A 20296-nucleotide genomic window follows, 5' to 3' on the forward strand; every position below is an offset into this window, starting at 1 on the left:
TGGAGGAAGGAAGCCTGAGGGGGATAATGACATGAAATTATCTTGAGTTTGTTCTTTAGGAGTAAGGCTTCAAAGGATAGAAGTATTTTTCTGTTACAGAAAACATATGAGTGACTCTATTGAGGCCTCCTTTACTGGGGCCTCCTTTCATTTATAGCACCATCCCTGAGCTAAAAGGGTTTGAGATGAGCATAGTGTGCTAATAATTGATAGAACATTGAAACTGTAGACTGAGCTACAGGAGGGACCTTAGAGATTATTCTGGCTCATCCACTTCATTTCATAGATGTGGGTGGTGGGAGAAGAGATCCAGGCAGGAGAGGCCCCCTGGAAGCTCCTCCTGTGACCGTTGCCAGTCCCTGGGCAAGTGGCCTTCAGCAGGAGCTTCACTTCTTAGAACTGCTGCTCCTTACTACAGTGATGACTTTGGACCAGATGGTGTTTAAGATTATAGAATTCTAGGGTTCTCAGTGTTTATTATGATGCTTTAGGAGGACTATGAAGGATTTAGATAATCCTGATGTCCTTCAGTTATCTTCCATAGCTCTTACTATTACTATAGTAGTATTTATATTTTAGAGAATTACAGTAGGCTTTCGCTAACCTGGGTTGCTCTCTTAGTTATCTGAAGAGACCTCTAAGTCATCACAGAATGTTGGACATAGATTTTCCTTTTTTTTAATATTATACACATGCATCTACCTATTCTAACAGCATCAGATTTCAATTATTGTAAACTGTGTAATCAAGGATCTGCTATTTTTAAATGGACAAATACTGTAAGCATATGTTTCTGATTTGCTTTTATTCCAACTGTGCAAAATAGTAACTAAACCAGAAAACATCACAAATTGGATTTTTTTCCCCCTTTACAGCATTCAGATAACTAGATCACCAAATTCAAGTCCCAGTGAAAACACAGGCCTCAGAGGAGATAAGGTTTAAACGGACATTTGTGAATATGATTATAGTTAGTGATTTCTTTAGCAGACATATCAGAATTGTGACATCTAATTGAGTGTTCCCTTCAAAGGCATCTAGTTTTACTTGGGAAAATAATACTTATTTTAATGATGCTGCCACCATTTATTTTAAAAATATAAGAAAATCAGTTATATTATTATCTAATTAGTATCTCTTTCAGCATCTGAACCTATGCTCTTACCCTTTTTTTTTTACCACTCTTGGTTCTAAGTAACATTTGATGTTTCCAAAAAAGCAAAACCACTCCCCTACACTGAAGAGCGGTTACAATGGAAGATAGTCAGAAGAATCATCCACTGAAAATTCCCAGAGAAGACCTTATAATGGACTGTGCAGTCTTAATTTCTTTAATATTCTGAATAAAGGAACTTGTGTGATTTTGCCTGTCTTTAGTATGGCTTAGAAAATTGAAAAATATGGGTTTTATAATACCTCTGAAAGAGACTGTCAGTTTGTTTAATGTCATTGGATACTGGACTTGCCTCTTCCCAAGTAAGAATTATGGAACTTGGATTGCTAATAATTACAGGGGAACAAACCAAGGAAAGAACTTGTTTTTCTCAAGATGAACTATTAGTGTTGTTTCTAATCTTTTTGGGGAGCTCCCCTGACAAATTCAAACCAACACAGCTTTCCCCCCAGGTCAGGAACGGTTCTACCTTCAGCAGTGCTGGGGGACGGAGGGGACTTTTGGGGTTGACCTCAGCCCAGTGGTATGGAAGCCTATGAAGTCAGCTAACAAGATACACCCTGTAGATACCTCGGGCCAAAACAAAGTCTCCCATGCTGATATTTATCTGTAGTTTCAGGAGTCTTTAATTTTCTCAGTTTATAAGATTCAGAATTCTGTAGCCATGCACTTAAAGCTTGGAGATAAAAATGACAGGATTGCCCCCAAAGTATTGAATTCAGCTAATCAGAGGCTGCCAGATAAAGAAATTGTTAGATGGATATTTAACATGGTACCTTTACTGAAACACTCCAGATATTACAAAGCTATCTTTTACTCCTCTCAAGAGACTGTAGTTTTACCAACACAAAGTTAGCCTTTTCCTTTTCCCCACTAATGATGCTCCTGGAGCTGGATGTGCTTGGATTTCTTGAGTCAGAATGAATCCCAGATGGCCTCCATTTCAAGTAACTGTAACATGATACTATTTTGTTTGTCTTGGGTTTCCTTTCATGATGATCAGGGAGAGAGGTTCTGGGTCAGAGCTGATCTATGCAGAATTACCAAGTGGTGATGTTGCTAGAATGGAAGGTGTCTCCTTGGTTCCCACTCTGATGTAGTGGCCTCAGTTCACTCTTGCCCTGGGAGTCTCCTCTGCCCTGTTGCACACCCCCCTCGTCAAGTATATGTGTATTTACCATAGACCTTTTCCTGTCCTCCCCAAGAAGACAAAGCAAACAGAGGTACATGAAGCTATCTTATAGAGTAACAAATGTGAAATTTGAACATTGCTACGCAAGTATTGTATAAAAAAAAAAGTCTGTAAACAAATTTCTTATGTAAACATACAGAAAAATAAAGACTTTTATCTGTTCAACGGGGAGCATGATGTTCAGAGCTATAAATAACCTACAATAGCTACTCTTTTCTTGATCTGAAAACCCACTTTTTTTTCCAAAAGGATTTAAACACATTGTTGAGTGACAATAAGCACTTGTGCACAAGTACCGTGCAAACACATCTGAGAGACGTGCCGAGGACGTTTTAATGAGTCCTGGCTACCCTGGCTTCACCTGTGGTCATGGAGATGAAAACCCCTGTGAGCCTGCATTTGATACGACCAGACGTAGAGTTGTAAAAGGGAGCACATATTTGCAGCTACCCTCCTTGAATTTAATCTTTGATGCACCCAGGGCAATTTAATTAAACATTTTGTGTTGGCAACAGCAGTTTTATGCCCAAGGAGAAATCTCTCTCATTTAATTGCTCCATTGGCTTGAGAGACACAGCATCACTAGCCAGTGTTGGCTCCCAGGCATAGGTTTTAGAGCAACTGCACAGCTTATGGTAGAACCAAGTGCTTGATCTTATCTGAGCAAAAGGTCATGGAAATTATACATTTGAAGTACATCTGATTCCCTGATTCAACTTTGAAAGAGTATGGATTTCATTTGGTGCTGGCTTTCTGAAGTTCTTGGGAAGGGATGTATTTTGCTTTCTATTTGCTAACTAACTGAATGAGAAGGTTTTCCAATACTCCCAAGTCTTCATTTCCAGTTTGGGGCAAGAAGTATGTCTCTGGTGCTTCTTCTAATTGTTATTTCACTTTGTAGTATGGGAAAAAGTGAAATTCTGGTCACCTATGATATATGGCACTCAGGAAGATCCAGCCTGAAATTGCAGACTTCAGATTTCGATTTTTCTTTTTTAAGGAAACACTGGCCTTCACTGTATCCATCAGATAAAATTTCCAGGGGTAACCTATTCTAAATCATTCAGCACTTTGAGTTGCTTGGGAAATTAAGGGGGAATTGGTGAGAGTCTTTGCAAAATCATCAGATATTTGTGGGTATATCTTTCCTTCAAAGCATATAAGCTCTTCACTGAAATTGATGTAGTCTGCTGCTGCTGCTAAGTCGCTTCAGTCGTGTCCAACTCTGTGCGACCCCATAGACGGCAGCCAGCCAGGCTCCCCCGTCCCTGGGATTCTCCAGGGAAGAACACTGGAGTTTGGAGCCTCAAAATAGACTAAAATGGAGTTATCCCTAGTGGAAGCGTTGAAACAGCATGCTTGACCTTAACCTCTCACATAGTCCCTACATCAAAGCAAGAAAAAGAAGTGTATTTTGACTTTTTGCTTAATTTAATGTGCTAAACCAAAAAAGAGAGAGACCTGACTTAATTTGAGAGAATTAGAACAAAATGCCCCACCTTAAACGTCATGATAAGGAAGATCCTTATGCTTGATAAGGGAGACCCTGACTCTGTGAGGTCAGGTCCTGGGGTTTAGCCCAGCCACCCCGCCCCATCACCCCACACCCCAAGAACAACTGGCTAGCTTTTTGAGTTTTATGGTCACAAGACGTCTGCTATGCATAGCCATTGGTTTGCAAAGGAAATGGGCCAAGACACTGAGGTTAAATTAGTGTAAATCTTTCATCGCTCACAGGCAGACGGCTTCTAACGTGTTTTTCTGACAGTACAAGGCTATCTTCACATATAAGGACTGTTCACCCTGAAAACATATGCTTTCCCTTCCTACAATAACACATTCATATTAAGGAAAAAAAAAATGAAACCCTCTAACCGCCAACAAGATTTAATGTCTGTCTTCTGTTTACAGTTATTTAGAATTCCTCCTTCTCTTGACTGCTTTGTTTCTTGTGCTGCCACTACCAAAATTCCCTGCGGGGATGTGGATGTCTGCGCACCCTATACCCACCGCTTGTCTCTGGTCTCCAGAATGCCAGGCTTGGAGAGTTGCAAAGGGCAGTTGCTCTCAGCCTCGGTCATACTGCACCTCCTCTAAAAAGAATGGAAAGGTTAACAGATTGGGCCTTTTCAGGAGAATCCTTTAAATGTACTTTTCTAATCCTATAGAGCAGATTCATGCTCAGAGATCAAATAGGTCTGGTCTTGTTTTGAAGAACTGGAAACTAGTTCTCCCGTCAAACTTAATGTTATAGTATTTTTGTGACTGTGTACATTTTTAAAAAGTTGTTGCAAACTTTAGGTATGATTTTCCTATCATTCACTATGAAAGTCATAGAAAATGCTTGGAGTTGGCAGATTTACAGTTGACTTGACCAAGAACTCGCTTTTTAACATAAATCGTTTATATAGGCTAGGAATGCCCTTCCAGCCTCTCCAACTCTGGATATGGGCACCCCTACTTGGTACCTTCCAGCTCTCAAAATGTCATCTAATTCTGCAGGCATCCAAGATGCCCACGTTCTATAGGCTTTTTGGAGGTCTGTGCTTACAATTTGATTTGACTGCATTCCACTAAAATTTCCCCCAAACACTAGCTCCCATCAAATTAGTGTTCATTTTCATTGTTGGTCCATATGGTGGCCAGAGTTGGTTTAACTAAATGTGTCAGTTCTTTCCTAAGAGTATGTTGCTCTCCCACAGAATTGCATCGGCACTTAGAGTTGTTTTCGGAGATAAGAAGCCATGCCTTAGTTTTGAGAACTAAAAACTTTGTACAGCTGATACCGTGTTAGAAAGTGGTTCAAGGAGTTTGGAAGGGGTGGTTACTACCACTTTGCTTAGCAAATCTTAATTTGGAAAACTTCCCTGCCCTATTGCATTTTGAATTTCCTCCCAGATACCATCATCTGGGGATCACTGTGACAGATCTAATATCAGTATGCTTGCTTGAGAGGTCAGAGTTATGTCCCTTCACATATATTGCAAGGGAGAGAAGGCATTCCATCTATTTCCTGTTCACATGTTAAAATTACGGTGCAAGGAAACATTTATCCGCTTCAAAAACTTCAGGAAGTCTTTTGGCACCAGTACAGAGTTTAACTTAAAGACTCTCTAAATTGAAATTTACCAAATACATTCACAGTTTTAGAAAGAGAAGGGGTTGGGGGGGGGTGGGGGAGGGCAACTTTGTTTCCAAAAACAATACTTAAGGTCAGAATTATTTAAAAAGAAGCACTAAAATAAAAAATAAGCACTGTTAAAAAAATTACAGGATTCAGAGAAACATAGTATTTTTGTACAATATCTCTAAAAATGTTCAGATCGCTCTCTACATCTCTTTACAATGTAATGTCTCTTAAGTAACTGGTTTCCCAATAAATTGATTTTGATGCTGCTTCTGCTGTGTTCTGTGTGCTTAATTCAAGCAGAAACTTTAGCAGGGGAAAATTAGCAGATGTTTCTACTAGCCAATGGTTTGCATAGAAGGGGAGAGGGTAACGTGGGGAGAGGATGATTGAATTACCTCTGTACAGAGGTTCTGAATCATCTATAGAATTCGAATCATGGTACCTGTAATTTCTTCCCCTGGTGGGTTGGGAAACCCATGATGACATGATACCTCTGCCCCCAATCACCCTTTTCTCTGGATTCTTCTTGCTTAGTTACATATGCCTTTTTCCTGCCCTCTTGCTAACATGTGCCCAATGACATACTTCTAACCTGCTAATATTTTTGGAAGGTAAGCTCTCTTGCATTCTGATAATTGTCTGTTTGATCTTGAAAGCCAGAGCACCCTGAGGCACCTCTACCTAGATAGAAATCGATTAGTATATTAGAGTTTGCAAATACTTCTGTAATTACCTATGCATTTTCCTCCTTTTGCTTAAAGAAGCTTATGATGGATTCATTTAAGCAGAGGAGACCTTTGCTAACTTGGAAGACTGAAAACAAAATTCCAGGGCAACTCCAGCTGAAGGTGATTTGTTTAGTGTGATATTGATTATATCTCCCATTTGAAAAGTGCCTTCAGTATTCATATTGGGGCTCTTACACTCTTTGAGTAGTGCTTATGTCAATCGTCAAGTAATTGTGTATTTATCAAGCAGCCATGTTCTGCTTTTTTTGGAGGAGGGGGTGCAGTCACAGGCAGGGGGGACCACACATCAGATCTGAACTGAGTTTGTCCCCAGACAGTATCTCTGCATCAGCCGGAACTGTCACGGTAGATGTGGAGATGAGGGACTGGGTTTTTCATTCCATCCAGAGCCAGTCAGGTAGAGCAGGTGTCAGTGCCTGGCCCCACGCGTGCAGGAGCATTGCATAGTTAACGCTGAATGTCTGTGTGCCTAACACCTTCATCTCCTTTCCTCCACATTGTTCCTCATGTTCTGAAATGTGCGACCGTGATTGGTTGTGTTCCAATTTGTGTGCCGTTTCCTTGCCTGACTTTTCTTGTTCTGTTTTTCCTTTTTCCATTTTCAACATCCATTATTTGGTCCCACAATGTTCCTGCCGCGGGTTGACCATTGAGTGTTCCAGGGAGCATTGAACGGACCAGTGCATTAATTCTGCATTTTGTACTTTTCTAGGTCTCCAGAGAGAGCCCATTCCCTCTCCTGTAATAACTGTAGAGCACTTTAAAGAATCGACGGGTGTTAAAGGCCTTCCCCTGTACCCGGACCCCTCCCGGGTACCTGGCACGAAAACTCAGAACAGTCTAGAATCTGACTACTTGGCCCGAGATGGCCCTTCCAGCAACAGTTCGTTCCACAGCAGTGAAGAGGAGGGGACCGACCTCGAGGGGGACATGCTGGACTGCAGTGGCTCTCGCCCTCTGCTCTTGGAGTCGGAGGAAGAGGATGAGAGCTGCAAGCCTCCGCAGGGGAAGCTAGGAGGAGCCACTCCCTTCACTCAGCCGGAGGTCACTTCCGCGCAGGCCAAGGCCTCGCAAGGTGGGAGGAAGAACCAATTCGGAGCCCTCACCCAGCCGACCGCTGATGGACTCGGTGAGCCAGATGTGTTTGCCACTGCTCCCTTCCGGAGTTCAAGGATTCCCGCTGATGACATTTTTGCCAAAGCCCCCTTTGTCTCCAAGGGCAACGTGGCCCTTTCCCAGCCAGAGGAGACGGATGTGTTCTTGAGAGCTCCCTTTACCAAGAAGAAAGGCATGGAGGAGTCAGCAGTTGCCCAGAGCCCCGCCCAGGAGCAGCCCGGTCTCCTCAGTCAGACCGATGACATCCCTCTGCTCCCAGGCCTGGATCGAGCCGTGTACCCGTCCGCCCGAGCTCAGTATTCCACTGCTGGCTTTGCCCAGCCGTCTAACCTCCCCTCCCATCCTGTACAAGCAGCAGACCATCTTGACAGCATCTCTTCCAGGGGCTCCTCCCTGGAATCTGGGGCCCATCCTAATGACAGAAACAAAGGACCTCAGCCCCAGAAAGAAGCTGTCTCAGGCCCCGTGGCAGGCAAACCATTCCGCCCCCAGTCTTTATCCAAATATTCCCGTCACTATAGCCCGGAAGATGAGCCGAATCCAGAAGCCCAGCCCATTGCTGCCTACAAAATTGTTTCGCAAACCAATAAGCAGTCGATAGCTGGCTCCGTTTCCATCACATCCCTTGCCTCCAGGACTACGGAGCTGCCAGCTGCTGATCCTTTTGCTTTAGCACCCTTTCCTTCAAAGTCAGGCAAACAGAAACCTTAGGAGCCATGCCTGAGCCTCAGGCTTCTGTCTCTACCCTACCCTCAATACCCACCACATCACTCCCAGCTGAGCCTTCCTGAGAAGATTTATATCAATTATTCTCTTTCAGTTCCGTGAGTCAGAGCAGAACTTCTTGAGTCGACAAACTCAGTCGAGGTGATACTTAGTTGAAACTCCCTTAAGTTATGCTCATTGCTTTTGTTTATATTGATTTCTGGACTTTGGGTGAGTGTGTCCATCTTCACCTCCACCCAGAATTCTGCTTTCTGTTGTGTGCCTAGAAACTGTTTTAATCTCAAACTGCTTGTCAGTAAATCCAGAAATAACTTCCCGAAGGGGCCATGGTATTGCTACTTTGATTCCTGTAGTTCCTGTTCTGAGTCATGTCTAATGAGGAATTAAGATGAGTTCCTCCCAGACTTGGTTTCATACTCTTGAAAAGGGTACATTTCAGGAAAGAAACACAAGATAAAAATTCTGCTCATCAAAAGGAAGTGTGATCCCGAAGATACTAATCATTCCTCTAAAACCAGCAACTCTAGAAAGCTTCTCTGGATCTGAGTCTGTGTAGGCCACCCTGGTCCTCATGCGTGAGTGTCGGTGGGTGTGTAATGTGTGTTAGATCCTTACCTTCGTAGAGATGCAAACATGAGATTTCTGTGCTGGTGTCTGATAGTGTGGAGCCTTCTCCCACGTGCACACTTTAAAAATTCATGTGAGTGCACAGCTGTGTGTGTACACTTCTGTTTGCACAGGAAACGTTCTTCCTTTAGGTAAATCCTGTCCCACCTCTCGTACCTCCACAATCACTCATTTGCTGGTATTTGTTCTCCTAATCTAACTTACGTGAACCCTGTTTTTATTGCATTCTTTTCTCATGGCAAAATTTAATTTATTGGAATGAGTAGGAAAATCCTGCTGGAATGCAATTTTCTAAGTAGATTGTTTTTTCCTTTAGAATTTGCTATTAACATTTCATTTACAAAGTCTTGAAAAATTAACTGTCCTTATACAGTTTCCCCTGAGAACAAAAGAAAAGAATACCTTGTTAGAGTTCCAACCACTGGGTTTGGGGTCTAAATAATTTAAATAAGTACTCAAGTAATTTAAAAAATCTTGGGTCTGAGCACTCCATGCTGTCATTACGAAATTAGTTGATCATGTCATTACGAAATTAATTGATCATGAGACTAGGCTACAAACTAGATTTGCTTTTTGTTTTTCCACATCCTTGTCACCTTCGTCTGCCCCTTGAGGAAGTAGAAACCTGAGACATGTAAATAAGTTTGGGAGAATGGAAAAGAGCTGAACCAGTCAGCCATGAGAACCTTTCCATTCTTTGTCCCCTCGGATGGTGAAGCAGGTCAGATAGGTGCTTGACTTGTGTTTTTGAAATGTCTTCTATTTCTGGAAAGCTCTGAGTTATTCTTGACTGTTCTCATGCCCTTTATTATTAGTGCCTTAAGTTGAAACTTACATCTCAGTGGGAAGATTTCTGCCGAAGCAGTTCGTGTTTCAACTTGAAAGTTGCCTGTGACTGGTAGTAAATGTTCATGATTTCTTCATTAGCTGGAGAAGTGAGAGAGTTGCTCACCAACCAAGATTAATGACTTAAGAATTATGAGAAATTCATCCTAGAATCAAGCCTGAATGCCAGACTCGATTGCCATTGACTAAGTGTCGTATTTTAAAATTTGAAATTCTGGGATCTTGACAGTAAAATATAAACAGATACTTCTCAAGACTTTTTCTAATTTAGTCTCCACCTATTTCAGCTGTCCAGGTTAAAAGGTAAATAATTGGCAGTGGATCAGGGCTCCTAGCAGTGGTTTTTCCAACTGAGGCTTCAGCAGTGCCAGCCCTTCACTTTTGAGGTTGCTAAATGTTCACTGGGCTTTTCTCCCAATGATCATTTCTGAAGTTTCTGTGTAACAGTGGGTGTTGAATTATCTTTCCAATTGATTGATTTTAGCTAACGAGTATGAAAATTTCCACCTCAAATTCTTACCTTGGTCATTATCAGTTAAAGTCTACATGAGCAGGAGTGAAAGTTGAGTTCAGTTGCTCAGTCATGTCCAACTCTGTGATCCCATGGACTGCAGCACACCAGGCCTCCCTGGCCATCACCAACTCCCAGAGTTCACTCAAACTCAAGTCCATTGAGTCGGTGATGGCATCCAACCATCTCATCTTCTGTCATGCCCTTCTTATCCCACCTTCAATCTTTCCCAGCATCACGGTCTTTTCAAATGAGTCAGTTGTTTGCATCAGGTAGCCAAAGTTTTGGAGTTTCAGCTTCTACATCAGTCCTTCCAATGAATATGCAGGACTGATTTCCTTTAGGATGGGCTGGTTAGCTGTCAAAGGGATTCTCAAGAGTCTTCTCCAACGCCACATTCAAAAGTATCAATTCTTCAGCGCTCAGCTTTCTTTATAGTCCAACTCTCATATCCATACATGACTACTGGAAAAACCATAGCTTTGACTAGACAGACCTTTGTTAGCAAAGTAATGTCTCTGCTTTTTAATATGCTGTCTAGGTTGGTCATAACTTTTCTTCCAAGGAGCAAGCGTCTTAATTTCATGGCTGCAGTCACCATCTGCAGTGATTTGGAGCCTAAAAAATAAAATCTGACACTGTTTCCATTATTTCTTCATCTATTTGCCATGAAGTGATGGAGCCAAATGACATGATCTTAGTTTTCTGAGTATGGAATTTTAAGCCAGCTTTTTTACTCTTCTCTTTCATCAAGAGGCTCTTTAATTCTTCTTTGCTTTCTGCCATAAGTGTGGTATCATCTGCATATCTGAGGTTATTGATATTTCTCCCAGTAGTCTTGATTCCAGCTTGTGCTTCATCCAGTCCAGCATTTCTCATGATGTACTCTGTATATAAGTTAAATAAGTAGGGTGACAATAAACAGCCTTGACGTACTTCTTTTCCTATTTGGAACCAGTCTGTTGTTCCATGTCCAGCTCTAACTGTTGCTTTTTGGCCTGCATACAGATTTCTCAGGAGGCAGGACAGGTGGTATGGTATTCTTATCTCTTTCAGAATTTTCCACAGTTTATTGTGATCCACACAGTCAAAGGCTTTGGCATAGTCAATAAAGCAGAAATAGATGTTTTTCCAGAACTCTCTCACTTTTTCAGTGATCCAACGGATGTTGGCAATTTGATCTCTGATTCCTCTGCCTTTTCTAAATCCAGCTTGAACATCTGGAAGTTCACTGTTCACGTACTGTTGAAGCCTGGCTTGTAGAATTTTGAGCATTACTTTGCTAGCATTTGAGATGAGTGCAATTGTGAAGTAGTTTGAGCATTCTTTGACATTGCCTTTCTTTGGGATTGGAATGAAAACTGACTTTTCCAGTCCTGTGGCCACTGCTGAGCTTTCCAAATTTGCTGGCATACTGAGTATAGCACTTTCACAGCACCATCTTTTAGGATTTGAAATAACGGAAATTCCATCACCTCCACTAGATTTGTTTAGAGTGATGCTTCCTAAGGCCCACTTGACTTCACATTCCAGGATGTCTAGGTGAGTGATCACACCATTGTGATTATCTGGGTCATGAAGATCTTTTTTGTGTAGTTCTGTGTATTCTTGCCACCTCTTCTTAATATCTTCTGCTTCTGTTAGGTCCATACCATTTCTGTCCTTTATTGAGCCCATCTTTGCATGAAATGTTCCCTTGGTATCTCTAATTTTCTTGAAGAGATTGCTAGTCTTTCCCATTCTATTGTTTTCCTCTATTTCTTTGCATTGATCACTGAGGAAGGCTTTCTTACCTCTCCTTGCTATTCTTTGGAACTCTGCATTCAAATGGGTATATCTTTCCTTTTCTTCTTTGCCTTTCGCTTTTCTTCTTTTCTCAGCTCTTTCTAAGGCCTCCTCAGACAACTATTTTGCCTTTTTTGCATTTCCTTTTCTTGGGGATGGTCTTGATCACTGCCTCCTGTACAGTGTCATGAACTTCCATCCATAGTTCTTCAGGCACTCTATCAGATCTAATCCCTTGAGTCTATTTCTCATTTCCACTGTATAATCGTAAGGGATTTGATTTAGGTCATACCTGAATGGTCTAGTGGTTTTTCCTACTTTCTTCATTTTAAGTCTGAATTTGGCAATAAGGAGTTCATCTAAGCCACAGTCAGCTCCAGGTCTTGTTTTTGCTGATTGTATAGAGCTTCTCCATCTTTGGCTGCAAAGAATATAATCTATCTGATTTCAGTATTGACCGTCTGGTGATGTCCATGTGTAGAGTCTTCTCTTGTGTTATCGGAAGAGGGTGTTTGCTATGACCAGCGCGTTCTTTTGGCAAAACTCTATTAGCCTTTGCCCTGCTTCATTCTGTACTCCAAGGCCAAATTTGCCTGTTACTCCAGGTATTTCTTGACTTCCTACTTTTGCATTCCAGTCCCCTATAATGAAAAGGAACTCTTCTTTGGATGTTAGTTCTAGAAAGTCTTGTAGTTCTTCATGGAACCATTCAAATTCAGCTTCTTCGGTATTACTGGTCAGGGCGTAGACTTGGATTACCCTGATATCGAATGGCTTGCCTTGGAAACGAACAGAGATCATTCTGTTGTTTTTGAGATTGCATCCAAGTACTGCATTTCAGACTCTTCTGTTGACTATGATGGCTACTCCATTTCTTCTAAGGGATTCTTGTCCACAGTAGTAGATATAATGGTCATCTGAGTTAAATTCACCCATTCCAGTCCATTTTAGTTCGCTGATTCCTAGAATGTCGACGTTCACCCTTACTGTCTTCTGTTTGACCACTTCCAGTTTGCCTGGATTCATGGACCTAACATTCCAGGTTCCTATGCAGTATTGCTCTTTACAGCATCAGACTTTACTTCCATCACCCATCACATCCACAACTGAGTGTTGTTTTTGCTTTGGCTCCACCTTTTCATTCTTTCTGGAGTTATTCCTCCACTGATCTCCAGTAGCATATTGGGCACCTACCGACCTGGGGAGTTCATCTTTCAGTGTCCTATCTTTTTGCCGTTTCATACTGTTCAGAAGTGAAAAAGATGGGAATATTCAAGGAAGGTTCATCCTAGAAACTCTTACAGTGGAAGGTCATTCTAATTCACCCTTTGAAACTACTCAGGATTACCTCTGTAACAGCCCTGTGAAATGACTTTCCTTTGGTTTTTTGATCAATCCCTCCTGATTGTTTTTGTTCTCAAGATGAAATCAATAAAATTATGGTGGTCTTATTACATAATTGAATCCTTTGTCAAGCTGAGCTTATATTCCTTTTTTATTCTTTTATTCTTGCTAGAGACCTATGCTGGGTGGAGACTCTGTAAATCCCTTTTTTGAACAAGAAATGAATATAGACACAAATTACTTTTGTGTCCTTAATGATGCGTGAAAGCTTTTGGATTATTGGATTACATTCATTATTAGCGAATAACTAGTGGATTCTGTGCTGATCATCTTTGGATCATATAGGTTAAATGCATCATCTAGAGATAAATTGTTCTCGGGACTTCCCTGGTGGTCTCGTGGTTGAGACTCTGATCCCAGTGCAGGGGGGTACAGGTTCCATCCCTGGATGGAGACCTAAGCTCCCGCATGCCACACAGTGTGGGCAAAAAAATAATAAAATTTAAAAAATAAAGATAAAAGATTTTTGTAGAGGCCTTAAAGATTTTTGCAGAGGCCATCCTGAATCTGGAAATCTGGGAAATTTAGCTTTAAGAAATCAGGAGTGCTCGGGGTGCTTTGAATTAAGTAGCAAATGCATGTTTCCAACAACTAAAGCCAGCTAACATTGAAGAGAAAAAACATATAGTCAACAAAATACTGCACTCCTTGTTTTAGTTTGTTTTCTGTTTTACATGCATTATGCATATGATACAGAATGCCGGAACCCGTGACCTTCCATTTCAGTGGAGTGCAGTGAGCCACAATATATTTAGACATTAACATTGACCTACAGCATGCACTGATGAACTCTTAAAGAATCCACATTAATCGACTGACACACACTATTGAATTAACGAAGTTATCTTACGTGTGGTGAAAAATGTTTAGCATATCTGCTTCTTAGGCCCACAGTTGTGTGTGTGCTTAGTCACTCAGTCGTGTCCGACTCTTTGCGACTCCTGAGTGGAGCCCACCAGGCTCCTCTGTCCATGAGATTCTCCAGGCAAGAATACTAGAGTGGGTTGCCATTTCTTTTTCCAGGGGATCTTCCCGACCCAGGGATTGAACCCACGTCTCTTCCATCTCCTGCATTATAGGCGAATTCTTTACTGGCTGAGCCACCAGGCTTACACTGAGAGCCCTTTAGCTTCAAATCCTTATTATACTGGAAAATGAACAAAATTGGATGCTAAAGCAGGTGCTGGACAGGATTCAGTGATATCTTGGCCACAAATTCTTTTTCATTTTGGGCTCACTCATTGTTGAGTTGAAAATTTCATATGTGTGGACCAGTGTGTACATATTTACACCCCCATATTAGGTCTGCGTGTAGCCAGGCGACCAAGATTTCTTTCTGAACTTTTAAGAAAAATACCAATATCTTATTGACCCATTATTTAGTAAGTTTTAGATTAGATGTACGTCAATGTTTTCAACTGTTTGGTGGACATTTCACTCACTCATAAAGTAGCAGATTTCAGTTTCTTTAAGATAGGTGTAATCACCAGAGTGATCTGGCAATAGAAATTCACTCATGCTATATTTGTTTCTATAATGAAAAGTTGGCAAAACGTAGGTTATAGAATATGTATGCATTGTATCAAATAGACAATTTTATTATAGGAAACCAGAGAAGAGTGAGATCTAACTCACTCTCTAGCAGGAAGGATACTACTTAAGTTGGAGCCCCTTGGGTCCCTTTAATAAGGAAAAATGTTATTCTCTGCCATGTCTTTGAATTTGAAATTGGAGAACACAGGCCAGTCAGCTTTGGAATGGCTGCAGGTCACACAGATGCAGTTTTATATGAACCCAGATTATTCTGGTGAAAGGTACATAGGAGAGTCACTGAAAAGACCTTCTAAGGAGATAGGAGCACCTTCTAGATGCCCACAGCCATTCCTGAGTTCTGAACCTCCAATCCTGCCTTCTGGAGTAAACATGAAGATTTTAAACAGAATCATGTAATTTAAATTCTTAGCGTTTCCAAATGACTGTCAACTATCTGTTTGTTGATTGATTGGTTTTAACCAGCAGAACACTTGCAAACTTGTGAAGTTCACTTAACGGAAAATTTCAAAATGCTTGAAAATAAAAAGTAGTATCTAGTTGGGGATTGTTTTTGTGTTCTTTCACCTTAAGATAAATTTACTAGGTTGTTGAAAACAACTTAGCTGCTCACCCTTGATGTGGGAATTCACACTGACAGTGTCTCAATTGCCAGGATGCCTCTTGCTGTCTGACTTACAGTCCTGCTAGCCTCATTTGCACCTTGACCTTTATTAGGAATCAGGCCTCCTAACGTGTGATGCCTAAGATCCCATCCTTAAACTGACAGACCCAGATCTTTTCTGGTTTTTCTCTACTGCTACAAGTCTATGTGGCTTACCTTGCTTGTTCATTTCCTCATTTGACATTCCCCTATTATAACCATACCAATAAGTGGGGAATGAAAGAGAAGACTGAAGGATCATGTTGATTTCTATTTACCTTCCTTTTTACTCTAAACAGTTGCTTCTTAAATTTCAGCCTAGCCTGTGCTAATATCACACTGGAATAATTCTAAATAAAAATGAAATGGTTCACCTTCCCCATATCTTATGGACTAGAAGGAAGGTTGGCAGAAGCCCGGCCTTACTCTTCAGAGACACAACTCAAAAGCCCCGTGCTCTCCTAGGACACAGGGGCAAGTTTATGCATGAAGGGACTCTAGAACAACCTGTAAAAGGTAATTTGTAATTCCATAAGAAATTTAGTCTGAGCTACTTCTCAGCAATCTCAATATGAGTGACAGTATGTTGAGTTTATAATAGCAATGTTTTGTTCTTGAAATCAAGTCAGTGTTATCTACATTGCATTATAAGAGAACCATATATACATGTTAGAGGGATCTGTGTGATTCCTTTTGGTAAGAAATTGCAGAAATGTTTTTTTTCCCCAATATCAGTTAAAGTGAGACTTTGGGGGCGAGAGAAGACAATATCACCTTTGCTTTCTGAAATGGCAAATCAGTTATACTCTGAGTCTACCAAAGACTCCTATTTGAGGAGTGTGCGTGGAGTGTGTGCATGTGTGTATCCTCAGGCTTTCTGCCATGGTGTTAAAGACCTCCTGATGAAGGCATCCAAAGAATACCAAGAGGTGACAGTAGGAATTTGAAGTGAGTAAATTCAGTGCTGTTTACCTACAACTTTCTGAGCTAGAACTGGAGTTGTTCTAGATGAAGGGGAGAGAAAGCAGCCACTGCTTTAGACTCATTTCCACAGTAAGCATGCTTTTCTCATCCACAAGGATGAAACTCAATAGGGTTTGACCTAAACACTTTGTTCATGTGTGGTATTGGGAGGGCAGTAGTGACTAGAACACTACAAGGCCTGTAAGATGTTACTTTGAAATTCAGAGGGAACATTTAATGTCATTTGACAGAAACGGAATACAGGCCAAGGACCATGCTCATTCCGGGAAGAAGAGGTGAACTCCCTTTACTGACTATATTTTGAGTTGACTGAATGAGGAGGTCAATCCAACTGTGAGAATATTGAGGTCATCCGACCTCAGAAAACAGTATGTGCATGCAATCTCAAGGACTATGAACATGGGAAAGGGAAAGAGACATTTATAGAGTCAATCTTCACAGTTTTTGCAATACCTCTTTTTTGCAGACTCTTGGATTTATGTTATTGCACACTTCGTGTGGTCTATCTTATGTATCTGCTAGTTTTTATGGATAATTGTTTGAGTTGTAAACTTCTGTACACTTTATTAAAATGGACCTAATTAAAAGAAATGATTTACACTTTGCATTATTCCTTAAGTCAAATCTTCCTAGAACTGAAGGGCTCCATACGTGCCTTTCACTTAGTACCAAGCTTTATTCTAGATTTTTAAGTTTCAAAGAACAGCTTTTGGTTGGTTGGTTGGTGAATTGGTTTCCAATGCTGGCAGTTATTTCCTGAGACCCACTTTTCATCTGGATGTTTGTGGAGACATAAATAAGATAATCGAGCCTAAGGACTGAGCTGGGAAAATCACAGAGCTCCCTAATATGTAAACTTTTCCTGTGAACTTCTAAAATGTGTTACCTGAATGTGACCTGCATCAGCATGCAGCCTTCAAAAAAAAAAAAATCTCTCTGAGAGACCATAAGAAACTAAAGGGAGAAATCTTGGGTGGGAATGGATTATACCTAAGAAATTTAAAATTCGTGCTGTGAGGAAAACCTGCCTCCTATTTCCTTTCCAAATCTGTAAAGAGCTTTGATGAGCCTGACACCTACGAGAATTGGTAGTAGGCTGAGTTCATAGGTATGGTGTTCAAAGAAAATTCAGGGATCCAAAGAACTCTGGTATAAGATGCATGAGTAAAACCAGAGTTTGCCTACTTTTTCTGAAGATTTATTTTAAGATCTGATTCATTTATCTTTAAATATACCGGATTCCACACTGTGAAGTTCTTCTGGTTTTTTCCTATTTCAAGTTAGCCAAAAGCACAGTCTTCCTTACCTGTGACTCAGACTGCTCTGGGGGAAACCCTTTCAGATGCATCACTCCCACTGAGATGCAGGAGTCAGGGCCTTCTGCAGAAGTGGATGGAGTTTACCTGTGGTGAGTCATCTCTGCCTTAACTGTAGCCAGAGCCAAAGTTAGAAGCTCTGGTTCCCACAGGGTGATCTCTGATTGCATTCATTCACCCTTTAATGACTCACTTTGCCAGGCCTGAGACGGGTTGGTAAGAGACCAGCCAGGAAGGAAGTGCCATTATATTGTGCCCTAATCAAGATTCATGGGGGAGGAGCCAGAGTAAGACCCAGGGGAAAGCCATGAGCAGATGGTTTAGACCTGTTTCTCTGGATTTGAAGGCAAAGATCTTTCCCCGTATGCTTCTTTCCTTATACTGAATTATGTCACCTTTCATGGAAGGAAACCAAGTACTTCTTCAACTTGCTTTTATGTAGCTTAGCCCAGAGGCCCAAAAGGACTCCAAGTATTCCCTTCAGAAGGCAGCGCAGTTTTCTAGGGCTGAGATTTGGGGCCAATACCATTGCTGCGTGTGGAATTCTTAAAGTCAGATATTGTGAAATTAGTAGTTTTATACAAGGACCAGATCTCCCATACCACATCCTGTTTTTGAGCAGTACTTACTGACCCCAAGGACATATTTTATTTTTCACTCTAATGAAACCTTACATTATCTGGGAGGAACTGATCACAGTTTTCTCTTAACCAAAAATTAAATATAAACTGTCAGCCTTTTTTCAGTTTATAGTGAATATCATTCAGTTTAAGTAAAATTCAAAGCAGCTAAAACTACACACAAATTGATGAAAGCATGAAATCATGGCAATTTAAATCAAGATTTTGACTTGGGAAGTTGGAATTTGCTAGATATAGTGGCTGCAGGAGAACTCAGTAGCAGAAACTATTGGCAAAATTCAAAATGAACCAAAAATTGACTAATAAATTTCCATTGTAAAATGCTCATAGAAAAGACCAGATCCCAGTGAACAGAATTACAATAAAATGGAAATACAGTGCACACGAAATTGATCCAAGAATTGAGCTGATTTCATGGAGTTGCTTTATAGAATTTCTTGAAGAAACTTCATCAATATTAGCCCAATTAAAATATCTTTATTCAAAAACATTGGATAAAGGCCTTCCCTGGTGTTTCAGTGGTTAAGAATCCACCTGCCAATGCAGGGGACACAGTTTCGATCCCTGGTCCAGGAGAATTCCACATGCCACGGAGCAACTAAACCTGTGGGTCACAGCTATTGAGTCTACGCTCTAGAGCTGGTGAGCCGCAACTTCTGAGCCCACGTGCCACAGCTGCTGAAGCCCATGCGCCTGGAGACCATGCTCTGCAACAGAAGTCACTGAAATGAGAAGCATGTGCACCGCAGCTAGAGAGTAGCCCCAGCTAGAGGCAACAAGAGAAAGCCCGTGCAGCAGTAAAGACCTAGGGTAACGGTAAATAAATAAATCTTTTAAAAACAAAAAGCATTAGCTGAAACCACTACAGAGGTTCAAAATGTCCTGGGCCTACATAGGGGCTATCAGAGTGAAAATTGTCATTAGCTGTGTGGATCGGGAGAGAAGTCTAGACTCCTGACAGAGGGAAGTCAGTGAGTGGTAGTGGGATTTGAATGCCTGGATATAGATGAGATCAATGAAGGAGAATGTAGAGTAAGGAGAAGAGCACTTCCAACATCCTTTGGGAATATCTACATTTAAAGCATAAATGGAAAAAAAAAAGTTCCATGAGAGAAACCAGGCCACAAATATAGGCAGAAAAACAGAAGGTGACACCAAGGTTATAGGAGGAAAAAGTTTCAAGGATAAGCAGAGGTGTTAAATGCCAGAGAGACGTAATGACAAAAATGCTTGTTGGATTTGTCCGGTAGGTTATTGATCCTAGCAAGAGCAATTCTTGTAAAGTGGTGGGGACTGATTGCAGTGGGTTAAGGAGTAAGCACGGTGTAAAGAACAAAACATACATTTTAAAGAACGGGGGTTTTCATTTTATACAAGGACCTTCAATGATCCACAATTGAAGGACACAGTGCAGCTGTATTAATCCTTCCCCCATAAAACATACCTGATCCCCAGTCTTTTTTCATGTTATAATTTTTTCTTAAAAGACTTATCTCTCTTAATAGCTTTCTCCATACCTTGTTATATCTAACTTACATTCCAATATCATTGATATGGATGTGTTTTTTTTCCCTCCAGTTCTCATATTAGTAATATCATCAAACAAATACTAGATGACATTTTTAGGGTAGAAAAGGAGAATTACACTATAGTTCCAGTGAATTAAAAAAAAAAAGTCACTGTGGTAGGCTAAATAATACCTTCCCACTCCCCCAAAATGTCCATGTTCTAATCCCCAGAAACTGTGAATGATAACCTTACATGGCAAAAGGGATTAAGCATATGGAATAAAGTTAAGGATCTCGAAATGGGGAGATTATCCTGGATGATGCAGGTGGGCCCAACATAATCAGAGGATTCTTTAATAGAGATGAAGGAGAAGTTAGAGAAGGTGATGTGAT

The 20296-nt window shown here is 40.9% G+C and overlaps 1 protein-coding gene across 9 annotated transcripts in view; it reads left to right on the forward strand.

The window, feature by feature from the left end:
• Positions 1-13320, forward strand: part of AAK1 (AP2 associated kinase 1) — a 167862-nt gene extending 154542 nt beyond the window's left edge. For 8 of the 9 annotated variants that reach the window (XM_069582940.1, XM_069582943.1, XM_069582945.1 and 5 more), the window contains one exon: positions 6958-9110. In XM_069582940.1, coding sequence (XP_069439041.1) covers positions 6958-8072 — 1115 coding nt within the window. In that variant the 3' untranslated portion in view covers positions 8073-9110. Of the gene's footprint in view, positions 1-6957 lie in introns of all 9 variants that reach the window. The other variant, XM_069582949.1, reaches the window with a different exon arrangement.
• The last annotated feature ends 6976 nt before the right edge of the window (positions 13321-20296 follow it).

The sequence above is a fragment of the Ovis canadensis genome, chromosome 3, assembly GCF_042477335.2.
Source record: "Ovis canadensis isolate MfBH-ARS-UI-01 breed Bighorn chromosome 3, ARS-UI_OviCan_v2, whole genome shotgun sequence".
Lineage (NCBI taxonomy): Eukaryota > Metazoa > Chordata > Mammalia > Artiodactyla > Bovidae > Ovis > Ovis canadensis.